The sequence below is a fragment of the Saprolegnia diclina genome (genome assembly GCF_000281045.1).
Source record: "Saprolegnia diclina VS20 unplaced genomic scaffold supercont1.6, whole genome shotgun sequence".
In the NCBI taxonomy this organism is placed as follows: Eukaryota; Oomycota; class Saprolegniomycetes; order Saprolegniales; family Saprolegniaceae; genus Saprolegnia; species Saprolegnia diclina.
In genome coordinates, this window is record NW_008246073.1 from 490,043 (window position 1) to 505,643 (window position 15,601).

The 15,601-nt window shown below is 57.0% G+C and overlaps 8 protein-coding genes across 8 annotated transcripts in view; 4 read left to right on the forward strand and 4 right to left on the reverse strand.

Annotated features, from left to right (window-relative positions):
• SDRG_02666 (hypothetical protein) overlaps nt 1-777 on the forward strand; it is a gene marked incomplete at its 5' end in the record, with an annotated part of 3,924 nt that extends 3,147 nt beyond the window's left edge. Inside the window, one exon of the mRNA XM_008608259.1 lies at nt 15-777. Within this exon, the coding sequence (XP_008606481.1) occupies nt 15-699 (685 nt within the window). The 3' untranslated portion in view covers nt 700-777. The remainder of the gene's footprint in view (nt 1-14) is intronic.
• SDRG_02667 (hypothetical protein) lies at nt 778-3,002 on the forward strand. The gene is made up of 7 exons (XM_008608260.1): nt 778-873; nt 917-1,047; nt 1,094-1,276; nt 1,320-1,792; nt 1,846-2,226; nt 2,280-2,741; nt 2,782-3,002. The coding sequence occupies exons 1-7, from the start codon at nt 805-807 to the stop codon at nt 2,964-2,966; spliced, it is 1,884 nt and encodes a 627-aa protein (XP_008606482.1). The 5' UTR covers nt 778-804; the 3' UTR covers nt 2,967-3,002.
• On the reverse strand, nt 2,970-5,046 carry SDRG_02668 (hypothetical protein). Its single transcript, XM_008608261.1, has 6 exons — nt 3,827-5,046; nt 3,680-3,775; nt 3,541-3,619; nt 3,420-3,492; nt 3,164-3,374; nt 2,970-3,118 (listed from the first exon to the last, which is right to left on the reverse strand). The coding sequence occupies exons 1-6, from the start codon at nt 5,006-5,008 to the stop codon at nt 3,068-3,070; spliced, it is 1,692 nt and encodes a 563-aa protein (XP_008606483.1). The 5' UTR covers nt 5,009-5,046; the 3' UTR covers nt 2,970-3,067.
• Nucleotides 5,047-5,854: 808 nt separating this feature from the next.
• On the forward strand, nt 5,855-8,627 carry SDRG_02669 (hypothetical protein). Its single transcript, XM_008608262.1, has 4 exons — nt 5,855-6,111; nt 6,160-7,493; nt 7,543-7,738; nt 7,786-8,627. Exons 1-4 carry the CDS (start codon nt 5,898-5,900, stop codon nt 8,541-8,543), a joined length of 2,502 nt encoding a protein of 833 aa, XP_008606484.1. The 5' UTR covers nt 5,855-5,897; the 3' UTR covers nt 8,544-8,627.
• A 155-nt stretch (nt 8,628-8,782) lies between these two features.
• On the reverse strand, nt 8,783-11,299 carry SDRG_02670 (hypothetical protein; the record flags this gene model as incomplete). The annotated part of the gene is made up of 10 exons (XM_008608263.1): nt 8,783-9,151; nt 9,198-9,548; nt 9,599-9,814; nt 9,858-10,250; nt 10,294-10,470; nt 10,515-10,793; nt 10,842-10,912; nt 10,958-11,021; nt 11,075-11,211; nt 11,287-11,299. 10 exons carry the CDS (start codon nt 11,297-11,299, stop codon nt 8,783-8,785), a joined length of 2,070 nt encoding a protein of 689 aa, XP_008606485.1.
• Nucleotides 11,300-11,367: 68 nt separating this feature from the next.
• Nucleotides 11,368-12,824, reverse strand: SDRG_02671 (hypothetical protein; the record flags this gene model as incomplete). Its single annotated transcript, XM_008608264.1, has 5 exons — nt 11,368-11,874; nt 11,921-12,034; nt 12,079-12,186; nt 12,241-12,471; nt 12,522-12,824. 5 exons carry the CDS (start codon nt 12,822-12,824, stop codon nt 11,368-11,370), a joined length of 1,263 nt encoding a protein of 420 aa, XP_008606486.1.
• Nucleotides 12,825-13,089: 265 nt separating this feature from the next.
• On the forward strand, nt 13,090-15,021 carry SDRG_02672 (hypothetical protein). The gene is made up of 9 exons (XM_008608265.1): nt 13,090-13,258; nt 13,314-13,700; nt 13,745-13,911; nt 13,963-14,024; nt 14,070-14,379; nt 14,426-14,583; nt 14,637-14,758; nt 14,806-14,864; nt 14,917-15,021. The coding sequence occupies exons 1-9, from the start codon at nt 13,100-13,102 to the stop codon at nt 14,978-14,980; spliced, it is 1,488 nt and encodes a 495-aa protein (XP_008606487.1). The 5' UTR covers nt 13,090-13,099; the 3' UTR covers nt 14,981-15,021.
• A 14-nt stretch (nt 15,022-15,035) lies between these two features.
• On the reverse strand, nt 15,036-15,576 carry SDRG_02673 (hypothetical protein; the record flags this gene model as incomplete). Its single annotated transcript, XM_008608266.1, has 3 exons — nt 15,036-15,278; nt 15,324-15,461; nt 15,517-15,576. 3 exons carry the CDS (start codon nt 15,574-15,576, stop codon nt 15,036-15,038), a joined length of 441 nt encoding a protein of 146 aa, XP_008606488.1.
• Between the last annotated feature and the right edge of the window lie 25 nt (nt 15,577-15,601).

A 15,601-nucleotide genomic window follows, 5' to 3' on the forward strand; every position in this document is an offset into this window, starting at 1 on the left:
GTCCCAACGCCAAGGGAAGGTGCGTTCGCCTTGAGCCAAGAGGACGTCGCTTCTGTGACGCCGCCGGCAACGGAGTCGGTGCCTGTCGACGAGCCAAGTGATCCCCCGACGACTCCCTTCGAGTTGGAGGAGTTTGTCAACCCCCCGGTTGCACCATCGTTGGTAGCACCGACGCTGTCGACATCGTGCGGTGCCAGCGTTGATCATCCGCTGGCGGCCACCAACGCTGCCACAGAGACGAACATCACGGCCGTTGCGCAGGATGTCGTCTTGGACCGCGACGGATCGTTCGTATTCGTCGCGTCGGCCAACGCCCCGACGATGTCGTCCGAGCCGATGGTCGTGGCCGACGACGACTGCGGCTGCTTTTGTGTGCCCGACAGTGGTTTTGCCGATTTTGCTTCGCCAATCGCAGCGCCGTTGACCGAGTCGGGCACGTCGACGGTACCCGTGCCACCCAGCGACGACATTTTTGGCGATTTTCAGTTTGCACCCGCGCCGTCGTTTGCTGCTTTCGCAACGGCGCCAGCCAACTCGGGGACGGCGGCACCGGACACAGCGTTTTCGAGTCTTCCAGCGCACCCGTCGGATGACATCTTTGCTGATTTTGCCGACTTCACTTCGGCGACGACCGCAGCCAACTGGGCGTCGTTCTCGCCCCCTGCCGCGCCAACGGCCTCGGACGACTTCACATTCTAGCCTTGTCGCCAACGGCCTCGGACGACTACACATTCCAGCCTTGTCGCATAATGTAACAAAGCGTTTTTGCGGTTACCACTGAGCGTTGCGTCGCGAGCGAGCATTATGAGCGTCACCTGGCCGAGCCTCGAGACGCGGACGCCACCAATCGTCGTCGTCGACGTCCACCGCGTCGTACGTCGGTCCATTCATTCAACGCATACTCTCATGTTCGCAGGCGTACTCGGACGTCCCGACGCCCCAAGAGGTCGCCCTCTCCAAGGAGCTTCTTGCGCTACAAGCTGACCGCGACGTCATCGAAGCGCGCTGCCAAAAGGAGATTGTCCAGCTCGAGACACGCCTCCACGAGTACCTCTGACTTTGTCCCAACCTGATGACGATGCAATCTTTATAGAGCAGACCTTCGCGAAAGCGAGCTTCTCCAGCGCCTGCAAGCGACACATCTCGATCATGTTGAGCACGAGCATGCCGCTGTTTTGGCCGAACGCGATGCGTGGAAAGACCGGCTCGAGGCCATGCAAGCAGAAGTCCAAAAGCACAAGATCGCCCAGCGCGCCGAGGATGCGTGGCACCACCGGTACTTGCAGCTGCCAACCGATAGTTCTTATATGCCCTCGTAGGTTTGGTGAGCATATGATCGCGTCGCGGGCAACCACGTCTGGCGCCGACGTCGTCTTTAGCCGCTTTGGACAAACGATCGCGCTTTTGCCAGCGTTTGAAGCGCACAATGTCGTCCGTGCCGGGTCCCTCGCATTTCTCGCCAACATCCTTCGAGAAACTGAGAGCGACATGGTCGTCGGCCCTGTACTTGTTGCCCTCACGCATATTGCAATCGCCCACGACGAGCTGCGCCATGCGATCGTACTGGCACACGCTCTCTCACCGCTTGTCCACCTTCTTGAAACGAGCTCCAATCCTGCTGTGCTCACCGAAGCCGCACGGCTTCTCGCGGCGCTGGCTTCGGCGGCTTCAAACAAGACACCACTGGCAACCAAACCGACCGTCAAAGCCCTCGGATGTCTTCTCTTAGTGCACGAGGCGTCGCCGTCCGTGCTTGCGGCTTCACTGGCGGCACTCGTGAATCTCACCCACAGTGCGCATTTGCTTGTAATTGACATGGCTGCACGGTTTGCGTGTGTCTCGTAGGCGCTGACGTGCTGCGAACGCAGGTCGTGAACGCCAATGTCGTGCCTATTGTGTCGCGTCTCCTTGGAGAAACTACGGACGTCGCCGTCCAGGTCGAAGCAGCAAACGTACTGTGCAACGTAAGCTTCGCGGGAGTCTCTAACCAAACGACCGTGCTAATGGCACAAGGCGACGCCGAGCTGGTATCTCGGCTGCGCGACAGCACCAAAATCGACAATAGCAGCGACCTTGTCCGACGGCTTCAGCGAAGCGCAGCCTTGGCCGTTGCAAACCTGGCATCCACGTCGTCGGCGCAGATTGCGCTTGGCTACTGCGACGTGAGTACGTCGTGTTTGCAGCTGCTTGTCGATGCCAAGCACCCGCCGGTCCTTGAAGCGTGTGGTATTATTGCTTGCTTTTGAACGAAGTCGTAGTCATTATACTCTGCTTGATAGCGCTCGTTGTCGCTGCATTGTGTTACCAGTGCAAGGTCAATAAGGTGCGGCTCGCAGCCCAGAACGGTCTGCACGTGTGTGTTTATGTTCTCGGCGAGCCCCGGCGATTTGGCGCCGATGACGCTGTCCTGACTGCGACGTGCTTGGCAGTAGCGACGCTTGTGCTCACCGACGCCAACGCGAGGACATTTGATGATGTCGACGGCCCCTCAGTGCTCGTCCAGCTGTGTCTCAGAGCGACAACACCAACGCTTCTCGAGGCGAGTGCGATGGCAATCGCAGCGTTGGTACCAACACCCGAGTTCAAGCACAAGCATCTGTCGTGCGGCAAAGTTCTTGCCGTCGAACGGGCCGGCGGCCTCACGGCCCTGGAGCGCGCGGCCCACTCACTCTATGGTAGCGTCAGTGCAGCCGTGCCGTCGTGGCTGCAGACGGCCCTAACGATCTTTCGCGCTTCCTTGGGTAAAGGCGGCAAGATGAAACCTGCTGACAAAGACCGTAGGCGAGATCAAGGCCAGTGTGACGCTCCAGGCAAGCGACGTGGACGTCACGAACCCAAAGTCAGACGAACTTGAGAGCGTTCTGCCCGAAGTGTATCCGCGTTCGTACCTCGGCCGCCAAGTGCTCTCACAGATTCTCCCCGACCCTGTCTGCACCGAGTATTACAGGCCCAAGTCGGCAGCATAGTAGTAATGTTTGTACAATATGCATCTTTATTTCAAGGGTTAGGTGGCAGGCAAGGCGCTGGGCTAACGGATGAGCAGAATCGTGTTAGATAGTTCGAGTAGCTAGACTTCGTCGGCCGTGCGGGGACGCTTCATCGAACTCTCGTCGCAAGCCTTGGGACATATCAATACTCGCGTGCAGACATGTAGTATCCGTACCTCGTCAAGGCCGCGCTTCGTCACGAGTGGGCTTCCTGGCGCCAGCTGGGACGGCAAGATAACCTTGAGCTTCGACGACGCGACGACGCTGTCATAGCAGTACTTGTGGAAGATTGTTTCCTTCGGCGGCGACGTCTGGATCGTGCCGCGCACCGCATTCTGGTACATCCACTCTTCCTCGTCATCGTCCCAGCACTTGGAGAATTGCTCGCTACACACAGCAATGAGCGTCAACGATGCGCCGGATGGAACATACCCGCAGATGCGGCATTTGGTGGTCGCTTCGTCGACAGGCACGCGGGCTTGGTCCAGCACATCCTTGTCGACCTCTACCAAGGTATTCGTGAGCTCTACAAAAACGGATTTTCAAATCGTACCAGCTTCTTGTTGCGCAATGGCAGCAACGCCGTCGACTTCCTTTGTGCTGGAGACGGCGCAAAAATCGGTGGCCCATTGCTACGCACGAATCGTAAGTCGATGCCATTCGAACATGGTCGAGTTGCAACGAAGGCGTACCTCTTCGTCAGGGTACCATGGACGCGAGTTGCCGCCCTTCGTGCGCTCGCGCTGAGCGCGGTTGTATTGGAACAAAAAGTCCATGTGCTCAGAGAGCTATTCACAGCGATAAGAAGGCTAAACAGCGAGAGCAGTGACCAACTGTACCTGCTTCTCGTTAGCAAAGCGGACACCGCTGCCAGCACAGACGAACGGGAGACCCTCGTAAAGAAGGTAGATGTTTGCGTCGATGCGACGCTTGTTGACTTGGATATCGGAGCACTTGAGACCCGACGTGGCCGGCGCGAGCGAGCCTGGCGCTGTGATACCTTGGAGCTTTTGCAAGATCATCATAACTTCGGCAGTCGTCTTTTGGGTGGGTGGCTGCTGGCCGAGTGGTGGCGACCGGGACGGTGCAGGCACAGGTCGTCGGTGCGTTGGTTGATGTTGCTGCGACAGCTGGTGCGCAGCAGAAGGACGCTGTTGGTAAGCGAGTACGTTGCGGGGCGGCGGTTGCTGCGTACGGGGGTTGTTGCCATACCGCGGGTCGCGAGGATCACGAGGGTCACGCAGTTCCGGCATCGGGCGCGTGCGAGGGGAGCGCGGTCGCATCAGTTCGGGCTGCATCGGAGCGTGGCGTTGGGGCGGCGGTTGTTGACGTGGCGGCGAACGCGGCCGGGCAAGCGTGGCTTGCTGAAGTGGGCCTTGGTGTTGCATACTCTTGTGGAAGTCGAGGAGCTGCGCATAATACGCGGGGTTCGACATGCGCACGTCTTCGAGGCTCATGTGCTGCGCGGGGTGGATGCCTTCTTCATTCTGGAGGTTCGTCAAGAGGAGGCGGAGTTGCATGTCGTCGGCGACGGGGCGCGTAGCAGCAGGTCGAGCTGGCGGTGCAGGTCGCGCGGCAAAGCTTGTTGGCTGGTTCGTGGGCTGCGCGACGCGAGTTGCAGAGTCGGTGGCGGCGCGCATTCGGGCGAGGTCGTTCTCCGGGAAGAGGCGGACTTTCTCCCACGTATTCAACACATGAACAAATCGCTTCAAGTCGGTTGGATTCACAACTCTAACGCACTCTACGAAGACAGGCGGAAGGCTGCCGCCGAGAAGCTGCACGTACGGCCCGCCAACGTTTTTCAAGATCGAGTCCATGAGGTACAAGATCGGGAGCTTGAAGGCGGGCACGACACCGTGCAGCTTCGAGACCAAGAAGGTCGCCAGCGGCTTGGCCATCGCCAGGTTCTCCGCAATCATCGTGAGGTTGTTGATGATCGGTTTGGCCGGGTACGCGCCCAGCTTGTTGAGCGTCTCGTCGTACTGGGCCAAGGAGGCCGCGACGCCCACGTTGTCGCCCATGCGTAGCTGTCGTGTGGTTTCCAACTGACCGCTTTCAGTGGTGACCACACTATTTGTCACATCGTATACCATTTGTTATGTTTCGAAATAGTGTACTTTTTCACGACTGGCTTCTTATCCTGGCTATCCCATTGTCCTGCATCTCGCGTCCATGGTTGACGTAGTGAAGCATGATGCGCTGCACTCTTATTATAACATTTTAGGGCTGCCAGCGACTTCCTCCTTAGTCGCAAATGCTGCATAATGCTGTAGGTTTCACAGTCTAAGAGTGTGCAGAACGCGGGGAGTGCTGAAATAGACGCAGGGTTGGGTTTTCCGCAAAGAGAAACGCGCAGAAATTCATGGTGCAAGCGCCGTTGGTGGCAAGTGCCATGACCCAGATCAAGACGCCAAGCCCAGCTCGATGTCATTGAAATATCTATTGGAGCGCTGTATCAGTTTTCTTCGGCACGGGTGTTGCTTCAGTGCTGCAGGAGCGTGCGTCAGCAAGCGGGCGGATGCGACGTTGCACCGATCCCGATCCGTCGAAGGAATCTTTTGCTGCGCGCGCAAGTTCAACGTGCGCCTCGAAATCCGCCCAGATCAGCGCAGAAATGTCTACAGCCCGTCAGGTTCTATGCGAGAGGGGGCTCGTGGGCTTTTCTTCTTTTGCGGAGCGGCGACTGTCTGTCTTAGAGGCTGTCGTAGGACGTTGGTTCGGCAGATGTCTCGCTCGCCGTGATCTAGCGTGTCCCACTGGGATCGGCAAGCATCGCAACCAGCTTAAAATAATATATAGTTATTTGTATGCTGCTTCATTAAAGCAGCCGTGCCGACTGTGATTGGCTGCCTTCTCAAATCCAAAGATCGCTGAACCAAGAACTCAGTTTGCATTTTGCCACGGACAAAGATGGAGTACGAAGGAGCGCGCGTGATTCGCCTGCCGCCATACCAGTACCTGCACGTGCTTGACACCAACTGCAACGTGACGCGCGTGCTCTCGGGGCCGCAGACGTACACACGCCAGGACCACGAGAAGATCGTTAGCGGCCCGAGCCCGATGGTCATCGTGCCGCCGCAGTCGTACGTGGTGATCGAAAACCCAGTGGTGCGGTCCGATGAAGGTACTCGTTTGACGGCAGAGCCTCTATCTCAATAACGGATGTGTCTAGGCACGGTCGTCGTCGATGCATACGGCCAGGCGAAACTTAGTCATGGCGAGCGCGAGATCCGTGTCGCTGTGCAATACCAAGACCCGTTTCCTCTTTACGCGGGCGAAGTCCTCGTCGGCGTTGTGCAAAAACTCACGGTCCTCGACATCAACTCGGCGCTGCGTGTCCGTGCGAACCGGGACTTTGGTGGCCATGCAGCCGGAGATGAATGGCTATTCCTTGGGCCTGCAACGTACATTCCACGCGTCGAAGAAGACGTCGTTGGTTCCATGAAGGCCTCCGTCATTCAGAAGAACCAAGCGCTCAAACTTCGCGCTGCCAAGAAGTGCACTGATTGGCTTGGCTCGACACGCGATGCTGGCGAAGAGTGGCTCGTGCGGCAGCCCGGCACGTACATGCCGCGCGTCGACGAGCTTGTGCTTAACGTTCTCAACGCAACGATCCTCACCGAGAAGACGTCTTTGCATCTTCGGGCGCTTCGAACTTTCACGGACATCTACAAGGTCCAGCGCAAGGCTGGTGAGGAGTGGCTCGTCACGAGCAAGATGGCCGAGACGCATGTCCAAGATGTCCACGAAGAGATTGTGTCGCACGTGCCTATCACAACGCTCTCGAACCGGCAGTACGTTGTCGTCTTGGACCCGATTGTCAACGGCGTGCAGCAGCTGGGCACACGCGAGATTCGTCGCGGTGAGACGAGCTTCTTTCTTCAACCTGGCGAGTTCCTTGAGCACGGCATCATTCAGGACGTATGCATCCTCGGCGACGACGAGGCAGTCTTGCTTCAAGCGAACGAGTCCTTCGTCGACGATGGCGACACGCAGCGCCACGCTGGCAGCAAATGGATGGTGTACGGTCCGTGCGAGTACGTGCCGCGCATCCAAGTCAACGTTCTTGAGACGCGGAAAGCGATTCCTTTGGACAAAAACGAGGGCATCTACGTGCGCGACACCAAGACGGGTAAAGTCCGCGCCGAGACGGGTCAAACGTACATGCTGCAGCCAACGGAAGAGCTTTGGGCCAAGCCACTCCCAGATGAGGTTATTGAGCTCCTCCAACAAGATTCGTACGTCGAAGGCAGCACCGTGGCCGGGCGCGGCCAAAAGGCGCGCGATCCCACGCGCGTCGTGACGTTTGAAGTACCGCACAACGCCGCGATTCAGATTTACGATTACTCGTCGACTCGTTCGCGTATCATGTTTGGACCGACGCTTGTGATGTTGAGCCCCGAAGAGCAGTTCACGGTCATGAAGCTCTCGGGGGACGTGCCCAAGCGTGCCAAAGTCATCTGCACGCTCTGCCTCCAACTCGGACCCGACTTTATGCGCGACCAGGTACACTTCCTCACCATCCAAAACCCATCGTTTATGCGCTGCCAACTAGATCACGGTCGAAACCTCCGATCATGCGCGGCTTCGGCTCACCATCGCGTACAACTGGCACTTTGAAGTCCCGGCGGAGAACGCAGCCAAGATTTTCTCTGTGCGTGACTTTACGGGTGACGCATGCAAAACGCTTGCGTCACGCATCCGCGGTGCCGTCGCTGTCGAAACGTTCGACCATTTCCACAAGCACAGTGGTGCGGCCTCCATGTCATCTCCTTGCTCTTCTCATGGAAGTGATTAGCGAGCATCATTCGGACGGCGATCTTTGGACTTGACGAGTCGACTGGCGAAGCCAAGAAGCAGCTCATTTTTGCGACCAACAACCTTGTGATCACGAACGTCGACATTCAGTCGGCCGAGCCCGTCGACGCTCAGACGCGCGATAGTCTACAAAAGTCGGTGCAACTCGCGATCGAGATCACGACCAAGTCGCAAGAAGCCAAGGCCAAGGCCATCGCGATGAAGGAGGACGAGGAAGCGAAAGGCCTTCTCATCACGCAGCAACTCGAGAACCAGACCGAGGCGGAGAAGGCGCGGAAGCGGCTCGTGGAGCTATCAGCGCAGTGCGCCGCGGTCGAGGCTGAGGGTGCCGCTGTTGCCTCTGCTAAGGCCAAGGCACAAGCTGCCGAGATCGATGCACAGGCGGCTGTCACACAAGCCGAGTTGCGGGTCAAAGCACTGCAGATCGAACACGAGAGCCAAATGCGCCGGCTCCAGGCCGAACACACGCTGCAGATCGAGCACGCCAAGCAACTCGCTGAGCTCGAGATCCAAAAGAAGCGCGAGCTCCTCGCGATTGAGTCGGATAAGTTCAAGAGCATGATTGACGCTATCGGGCAGCAGACGATCGTGGAAATGGCGCGCGTCGGACCCGAGACCCAAGTTAAGTTGCTGGCCTCGCTCGGGCTGCAAGGCTATCTCATCACAGATGGCAAGTCCCCCGTCAACCTTGTCAACACGGCGCAGGATCTCGTGCGTAACATTTCGACCGGTGCGTAGTCGTCGATAAGTACATGTACATGACCCGGTACCCTCGACAGCATGTCGTTTTCTCAAATGCAAATGATTTTGTTTCGTTTCGAATTGATGTGGAAGGAAGTCTACGTCTGTCTGCCAGTTGATTATTCTATTCGGATACCACCTACATGTACAATGCATCTTACCGACACTTCGGAAGCAAATAGGGATATATGAAAAATGCATTCAAAAGACATACAACCTCGTAAGGTGTGACCCATCTACATACGACCCCACGTCGGCTTCATCTTGAGCTTCTTCTGGAGCCGCTCCCGCACCGAGGTTGGTTGTTTTTTGGTTGTGGGTTTGGCGGGGGCCTTGCTGGATTTCGTGCCACTTGGGATGTCGGGACGGACGTCGACGGGGGCCTTCGGTCGCTTGGCGGCCGGCGGGATGGCCCCGCGAGCCTTTTTCTTTGGCGGTACCGGTTCGTCATCATCTTCGTCCTCGTCGTTTTCTTCGTGGTCATCTTCGTCGTGGTCGTCGTCATGTACAAGGTCCTCGGCGGCGTCATCATCGTCAAGCGGGCGCACCGATTTCGGTAAGACGGGTGCTGTTTTCGGTGACTTGACGGCTTTCTGCGGACGTTTCTGTTCCATTATCAGCTGTGGGTGCAAGGACAAGACTAATATGTACCTTTTGGAGGCAAGGAAGGCATACATAGTCTTCAGGTGGCTCTTGGTCATTCGGGATCCCGGCGCACAATGTATGTTGCCACGTATTGCAGCGGTCGCAGGCCACCATGCGGCACCCGTCGTCGTAGTTTTTGGCACGAATGCCACAGCTGCAGTGCACTACCCAGTCGCCAGGCACTGTAGCGGCGCTGCATTTAAAGCAAGTGTAGCCCGGTGGTGGCTCCTGGTTGTCAGGGATGTTGGCGCAGTGCGTGTGCTGCCATGTCGGGCACGACTCGCACTGCACCATGCGCTTGCCATCGTCGTAGTTTTGGCCTTTCTGGCCACAATTGCACTCGAAGTACCAGTCCTCCTAATAGCCACGAGTCTAAATCGCCCCGATTCTGAGCAAAAGAGGCATACCGCGATGAGGGCTGTCTGCACCTTGGCCTTGGCTTTCTTGGACTTCTTACCGGGCGTTGTGATGCAATGGGCCTTCGGCACCATCGACGCCTTCAGCGGAAAGGCATCGGTAGGGATTTTGACGACGAGGTGATGCTGAAGCTTGGGCAGAGGCGCCGAGACACGATCACGACGAAACTTGGGGTACGCTGCTTCGACATCAGAGACAGTCGAGCCCTGATCGAGATTAGCTTCCGCCAACAGATCAATGGGAACGTACGAGGCTTGAGTCGCTGTCGTCGCTTGCACTGCTGCTGCTACTGCTCCCGTCGTCGTCGACTCCACTACTACTGCTTGTCACACTCGTGTCGAGTGTATTGGTGCGCACTCGGAGTTGCGCAAGCACCGCCGCAGCCGACGGTTGGTCCCGAGTAGGCAATACATCAGCCGCTGCGTCGGCGTGAATGTCATCGCCAAGTGCTGGGAGGAGGAACGATATCGCCTTCTCATCTGCCGAAGCAAAGCGAAGGTAGTCACAGGCAAGGTGCCACAAAAGCGGCGACAGCGACGGAAAACCCATTGATGGAAAAGCCACTCGGTCCAAGTGGTAGCAATGCCACTGCGTCGCGAGGTCCAAGTCGTGCATAAATGTCCCTTCATAGAGCAGCACGTCCTACGAGCGCTCTGAGTTGAAGGCGGTCAGAGTACTCGAATACCTCGACGGCAAACGTAGCATACAGCCACCCGGAAGGAATGAAGATCGTTGCACCAACGTCCAAAAGCGTAAACGCACTTGCCTCAACGAGATCATCAAACGGGCCGTGGAGGTTCTCGACGCGCGATCCTTGGTACGCGCGGAGGTTTTCAGGTGTTGGTGGGATCAAATGAACGTTCTAGCACAGAGATCAGGCTTCGCCATGGATGCTATTGAACGCACGAGCTTGCCAGTGAGGACCGTGATCCAGGTCGACGCGCCGCTGCTGCCGTTGCGAAAGCCCTCAAAGCTATCCTTGGCGCAGACCTTGACGTGACGGGGTGTTGCCGGTAGAGACGGAAACCGCTCGATCCACCCAATGTCGATGACGATCGTTGGTGGGGTCAACGCTGCTGAGACTGCTTCGAGGCGCAAAGTTGCCCAGCGTTGCGACGGGGGTGTCGCGATGTAGTCGTTCCATTGCGCAAGCGTCCATGCCGGGACCGTGGCACGGGCGACGGGCTACAAGTTTCGTATGAGAACTTGACGAGAAACCTCAGCGGCGTGTACGTCGATGACGAGAACGAATTCGCGGTCCACGAAAGCGCCAATACTGGTGATAGTGTACGGCCCGGGTGGTCCTAGACGACGTAGACTGGAACGACGTCTCTATGACGTCACCGTACCGGTGATGCCGATGCTCTTTCGCGAGAGCACGACTAGCGGCTGCGTGAATCCCGTCTCCTGAAACTAAAAGCATCATCATAGCATCTAGAGCCGCCACGAAGGCAAGAAGCGCGTACCCACTCCTTCGAGACGTTCTCGCCATCGACGATGTTGACCGCGAAGGCGCGCGCTTGGCGCCAGTGCTGGAGGTGCCGAAGCTCTTTGGCCGCTGCAGTTGCGGCTGGATCGACTACGCCCGACGAGGCTGAGCGCACTACGTGGTCGAGGCAACGAAGCATGAGGATCCGTGGTGCAGCAGCATGGTCATGGTCGTGGCAGTAGCATCTACCTTCCTCCACCATGGCAAGGTTGTGATGTCCTTTGAAACTCGATATTATGTATTATCAGTTTTTAAAGCTGGGAAAGATTCTCAGCGCAAAAGGTCGCGGACCGCGCCAAAGCGCTCGCGACGGTCCGTGGGCGACCGTTGCCAGATGACCTCGACGGCGGGTCGAAGCTTGACAACATCTAGAGGTAGCGGGCGATGGAAAGACTCTGCGTACGTCGCCCACATGGATGGATGCACCAGCGCAACGAAGGCCAGAACGACGCATTGCCGCCACTCGGCCATCTTGGCTTCCCATGCGGTGAGCGTCGTCGCTGCGCTATGGAGCGCCACGGAAAGCTCTTGCACTTGTTCATACGTGGCTTCAAATGCAGGTTCGCACGAGACTGCGACGTAAAACGCGTCGTCAAAGGGCGGCAGAGTTGCATTCCACGCCATCACCTTGGCGAGGAGCGGACCAGTCAGCTCTGCCGTATCTTCGCCTCCGGGTGTCGACGATGCAGACTGGAATACTTCGTGCTGTGGAGCAAAAGCTTGTCCGTACGCGATGCAATCTTCGGCAGCCAACGCATCAAACGGTCTCTTCCCAGACTACAGAGACAAACCTCGTCAGTCGACGTCGCCATGTACGCTGTACCGTGTTGACCAGCGTCGTGTTAGTCGCTGGTACGTCCGCGGCCATAAACTCGCGCAGCAGGGCAACAGTCACGCGACTGTTTTCGCACAGTACGTGCAGGGGCGAGTTGCCAATCTACATGCATCGGTTAGATTTGCATCCATACCATGGTTTTGTACGTTGTCTTGCGTATTTGGGTTGACGCCTGGTTGATGAAGCATTGCATGCAGCATTGCCGGGGAGACTTTCGCGTTTTGGCATAGGTAATGGAGCGCGGTTGCCTTGAACTAGTTGCAAGAAACAAGATCATAGATGTGAGGTGAGCTTCGAGCTGCGCGTACGTGGTTCTGGGTCATCATGCCGCTAGCAGGTGGCGTTGCTCGCAGCGCGAGTAAGAGCATGTCGTCTTGCAGCGCTTGGTTTGACGCCAGGTAGTGCAGCGCCGAGTTGCCGTCACCGTCCATCGCGTTCACAAAATTGCCACCCGGTGCCGAGAGCATCACCTGCAAGAGTGCTGCGCTGACGTTCTCGTTCATGCATAAAAAGTGCAAAGGTGTCGACTTCTTGTCGTCCTATGTCATTGATCGCCGTGAGCCACCTCGGCCCCAAGACTCGAGGACACCGTGGACGTGGCATTGACCGAAGCGCCAGCTCGAATCAGCTCGCCGAGTGCCATCGCATTGATTTCGTTGTTCTTGCAGAGCAAATGCAGGGGCGTGTGACCTGTCTCGTCGACGGCGTGGACGCTGGCTCCGGCTGCCAGGAGAGGCTGCAGGCTGGAGACCGAGCGGTTGTCGCAGGCATAGTGCAGCGGGGTCCATCCGTCCATTTCCATGAGCGCGATGGACTTGCCGACGAGGATCTTCCCGAGGGCTGCAGCGTCGTATTGCCCTTGTACGAGCCCCCACACGTCGTCGTTGCTCATGTCCCCGTGATGACGAAGATCGGTCAGTAGGACGTGGCATCCGTGCCATATTTAAGAAACCTCCGTTTCCAGATATGCAGCGCCATCTGGGTTAAATCCTTGAAAACAAAGGACTAGCTGCAGTATAAATGGATTCTTTTAAAAATGTAAGTCGAATAAATCGGAACGTTCTTTCATATTGAGCTATAGAACGCTTATATTAAGGAATCTTTGTTCTTCGACCTGTGAAAGATGATGCTCATCCACATATGCTGCATTGCCGTTTTGCCGCTGTCATGCGCGACGCCTACAAAGCTCTCTCGGACAAGGGGTTTACCGAGCCGGACGTCGATGACGTGGCGCTTCCCGGTGACTCCTACGTGGACTTTGCGTTCAAGGACAAGATTCCTGGAGGGCTCTTTCTCGGCAACGTCGCCGTCGTCGTCTACTTGGCCGTAAGATCGCATGCGATTCGCGATGGAGGCTGATCCTTATGCCACGTGCCAATAGGTCGTATGGGGCGCGCCGAACATTGGGACTTTCGACTTTACGCAGCACAAGTCCGGGGACGAGAAGCGCTCGCAAGGCATGAGCTTTCTAGTTGTGGCGGGGCTCATGGGGGCTGTCGGTGCTGTGCTCTCGGCCTTTTGGTTGCAGGCACTACAGCTGTACGCTGTTCGCATCATCTCTGTAACTCTTCAAGCAACGGTCGCTGCGCTTCTCGTGGGCGCCGCCGCCGGTTTTATGGAAGCCGGATTAGCCGGTCACGCGATTGGCCTTGGAAACCTCTTCCTTGCAGTCGCCCTCGGTTTGTACTACATCTCAGTGCGCCATCGCATCCCGTTTGCTGCAGCAAATCTTGCGGTTGCAAGCAAAATCATGCAGCGCTTTCCGCAGGTGCTTGTTGAAAACATGAACTGGTTCTTTATGGTCGAATTTAGGTTGCGCTGATAGCGTACGCCGCGATAGCAGCTCAAGTCGTGTGGACATCGTTGTGGACTGTGGCTCTTGTCGGAGTGTGGGTCATTACGCACAAGGATAGCGGGGCAATTGGATCGCTGCCGTCGTCGACAACGACCCACTTTTGTGTGTTTCTCATGCTCTTGAGGTAATACTCGCGCTCTTTGACGTGACACCTCGTAAAGCCCATCGTGAGTAGTCTCTTTTGGGGCCTTCAAGTCTTGCGCAACGTTGTGCACTGCACGGCCGCTGGTACCGTTGGTACGTCTACATCTCACCTTTCAATTTGTTTCAGCAATCGCGTAGGCGAGTGGTGGTTCTCACCGCACCCTGAAGGCGCGGCCCGTCGGGCTCTGCGGCGCTGCGTCACGACGTCGTTTGGGTCGATTTGTTTTGGGTCGCTCATCGTGGCGGCGCTCGCCGCCTTGCGCTTTGTGCTACTCACAGCAAAACGGCGCAAGTCCCGCGGGTCGATAAATGCGTGCCTTGACTGCTTTGTCGGCGCACTCGAGTCCAACCTCAAGATTTTCAACAAGTATGCATATGTGCAAGTGGCGCTTTACGGCAAATGCCTCTACGACGCGGGTCTCGACACGATGCTTTTGTTTCGCGAAAAGTATTCTCTGCATTTCGAGACCGAAAGTTGATCACACGTGACTTAGAGGCTGGACGGCTGTCGTCAACGAAAGCCTTGTTTCGAGTGTGCTCTCGACGGGCTGCGTTGTCGTGGGCCTAGCCACCGGTCTTATCGGTGTCGGCTTGGTGCATGCTACGACGGCATGCTCAGACGCCGAGGCTCACGCTCACGCTGGCCAGTGCGGTAGGCAACGACAATATTACGTTCTTATACTGAATTGTGCATTTGGCACATAGACACGTTCAGCGTCCTCCTCACAACATTTGCGCTTTGCAATGCGGTCGGGTATGCCATGTGCGCTGTCGTCTCTTCGATCCTTGACAGTATTGTTGCCACTGTCTTTGTGTGCATTGCGGAGGTGCGATTTTTCCATCCCGGTCTGCCCATAGTTCGTGATTGTGGTAGGACCCCATCGCACTGCACATCACCAACTCGGACGAGTACATGGGCATCGTGGATGCGTGGTACGCTGCGTTGTGCTGATTTTTTGACAATCAACTTTGTTCTGCTGTGCAGGCGCCAATTCCACCCCGAGCTCCTTACGCACTCGACATTCTCCGCTTCAGTTTCGTACGCCTAAGGGTCGTTACCCAAGAAATCGCGATTACTTTGCTTGGTCATGGTTGTGCCAAAGACTACTTGAGTTTGGGCATGCCGGATGCAACGGCTGCGAATGCGGCATCCTTGATCTCGGCCTTGGTCGAGTTGGATGCCTCGAGGGGCGCATGAACGATGAGCTTGCAAGCTCCGCGGCGATTCCACGTCCAAAGATCGTCGGGGATCACAATTGTGAGGGGGACAACGCGAGCCTTGGATGTTGTCGCTATCTCGAATGCGCCGTCCTTGAACGGCAGGAACGTCGTTCGGTTGCGCGTGCCCTACTAACGCTCATTTTTCTGCGGCATTCCGCTGTGTACAAGCACCTGGGGGAAAACGATCACGCTCCACTGACTCGCGAGACGCTCATGGCAGGCCGCGAACATCTGCTTGATACTCTCCTTGTTCTTGCGCTTGAGCGGCACGTAATTGGCGAGCTTCATCATCCAGCCAGGACCAGGCATCTACGACGGCACTGTCTCGCGACGACGATGCCACGAACCGTACCATAAAAATTACGCTCTTGGCCACCCACGCGAAGCGCATGGGCAGGAAGTAGAGCGTCGTCACATCCATCATGGTCTACGAACGTTGTCCGTCATCG

What these genes read in the sequence shown, in the direction of transcription:
- SDRG_02667 (XM_008608260.1), top strand. Translation starts at nt 805, where the DNA reads ATGAGCGTCACCTGGCCGAGCCTCGAGACGCGGACGCCACCAATCGTC. An exon ending in TCGTCGACGTCCACCGCGTC is followed by an intron (nt 874 to 916) that starts GTACGTCGGTCC and finishes TCATGTTCGCAG; the next exon opens with GCGTACTCGGACGTCCCGAC. An exon ending in GCCGGTCCTTGAAGCGTGTG is followed by an intron (nt 2,227 to 2,279) that starts GTATTATTGCTT and finishes TCTGCTTGATAG; the next exon opens with CGCTCGTTGTCGCTGCATTG.
- SDRG_02668 (XM_008608261.1), bottom strand. Translation starts at nt 5,008, where the DNA reads ATGGGCGACAACGTGGGCGTCGCGGCCTCCTTGGCCCAGTACGACGAG. An exon ending in CATGGTACCCTGACGAAGAG is followed by an intron (nt 3,620 to 3,679) that starts GTACGCCTTCGT and finishes ATTCGTGCGTAG; the next exon opens with CAATGGGCCACCGATTTTTG. An exon ending in ACCAAATGCCGCATCTGCGG is followed by an intron (nt 3,375 to 3,419) that starts GTATGTTCCATC and finishes TGCTGTGTGTAG; the next exon opens with CGAGCAATTCTCCAAGTGCT.
- SDRG_02669 (XM_008608262.1), top strand. Translation starts at nt 5,898, where the DNA reads ATGGAGTACGAAGGAGCGCGCGTGATTCGCCTGCCGCCATACCAGTAC. An exon ending in AGTGGTGCGGTCCGATGAAG is followed by an intron (nt 6,112 to 6,159) that starts GTACTCGTTTGA and finishes GGATGTGTCTAG; the next exon opens with GCACGGTCGTCGTCGATGCA. An exon ending in CCGACTTTATGCGCGACCAG is followed by an intron (nt 7,494 to 7,542) that starts GTACACTTCCTC and finishes GCTGCCAACTAG; the next exon opens with ATCACGGTCGAAACCTCCGA.
- SDRG_02672 (XM_008608265.1), top strand. Translation starts at nt 13,100, where the DNA reads ATGCGCGACGCCTACAAAGCTCTCTCGGACAAGGGGTTTACCGAGCCG. An exon ending in CGCTCACGCTGGCCAGTGCG is followed by an intron (nt 14,584 to 14,636) that starts GTAGGCAACGAC and finishes TTTGGCACATAG; the next exon opens with ACACGTTCAGCGTCCTCCTC. An exon ending in ATGGGCATCGTGGATGCGTG is followed by an intron (nt 14,865 to 14,916) that starts GTACGCTGCGTT and finishes TCTGCTGTGCAG; the next exon opens with GCGCCAATTCCACCCCGAGC.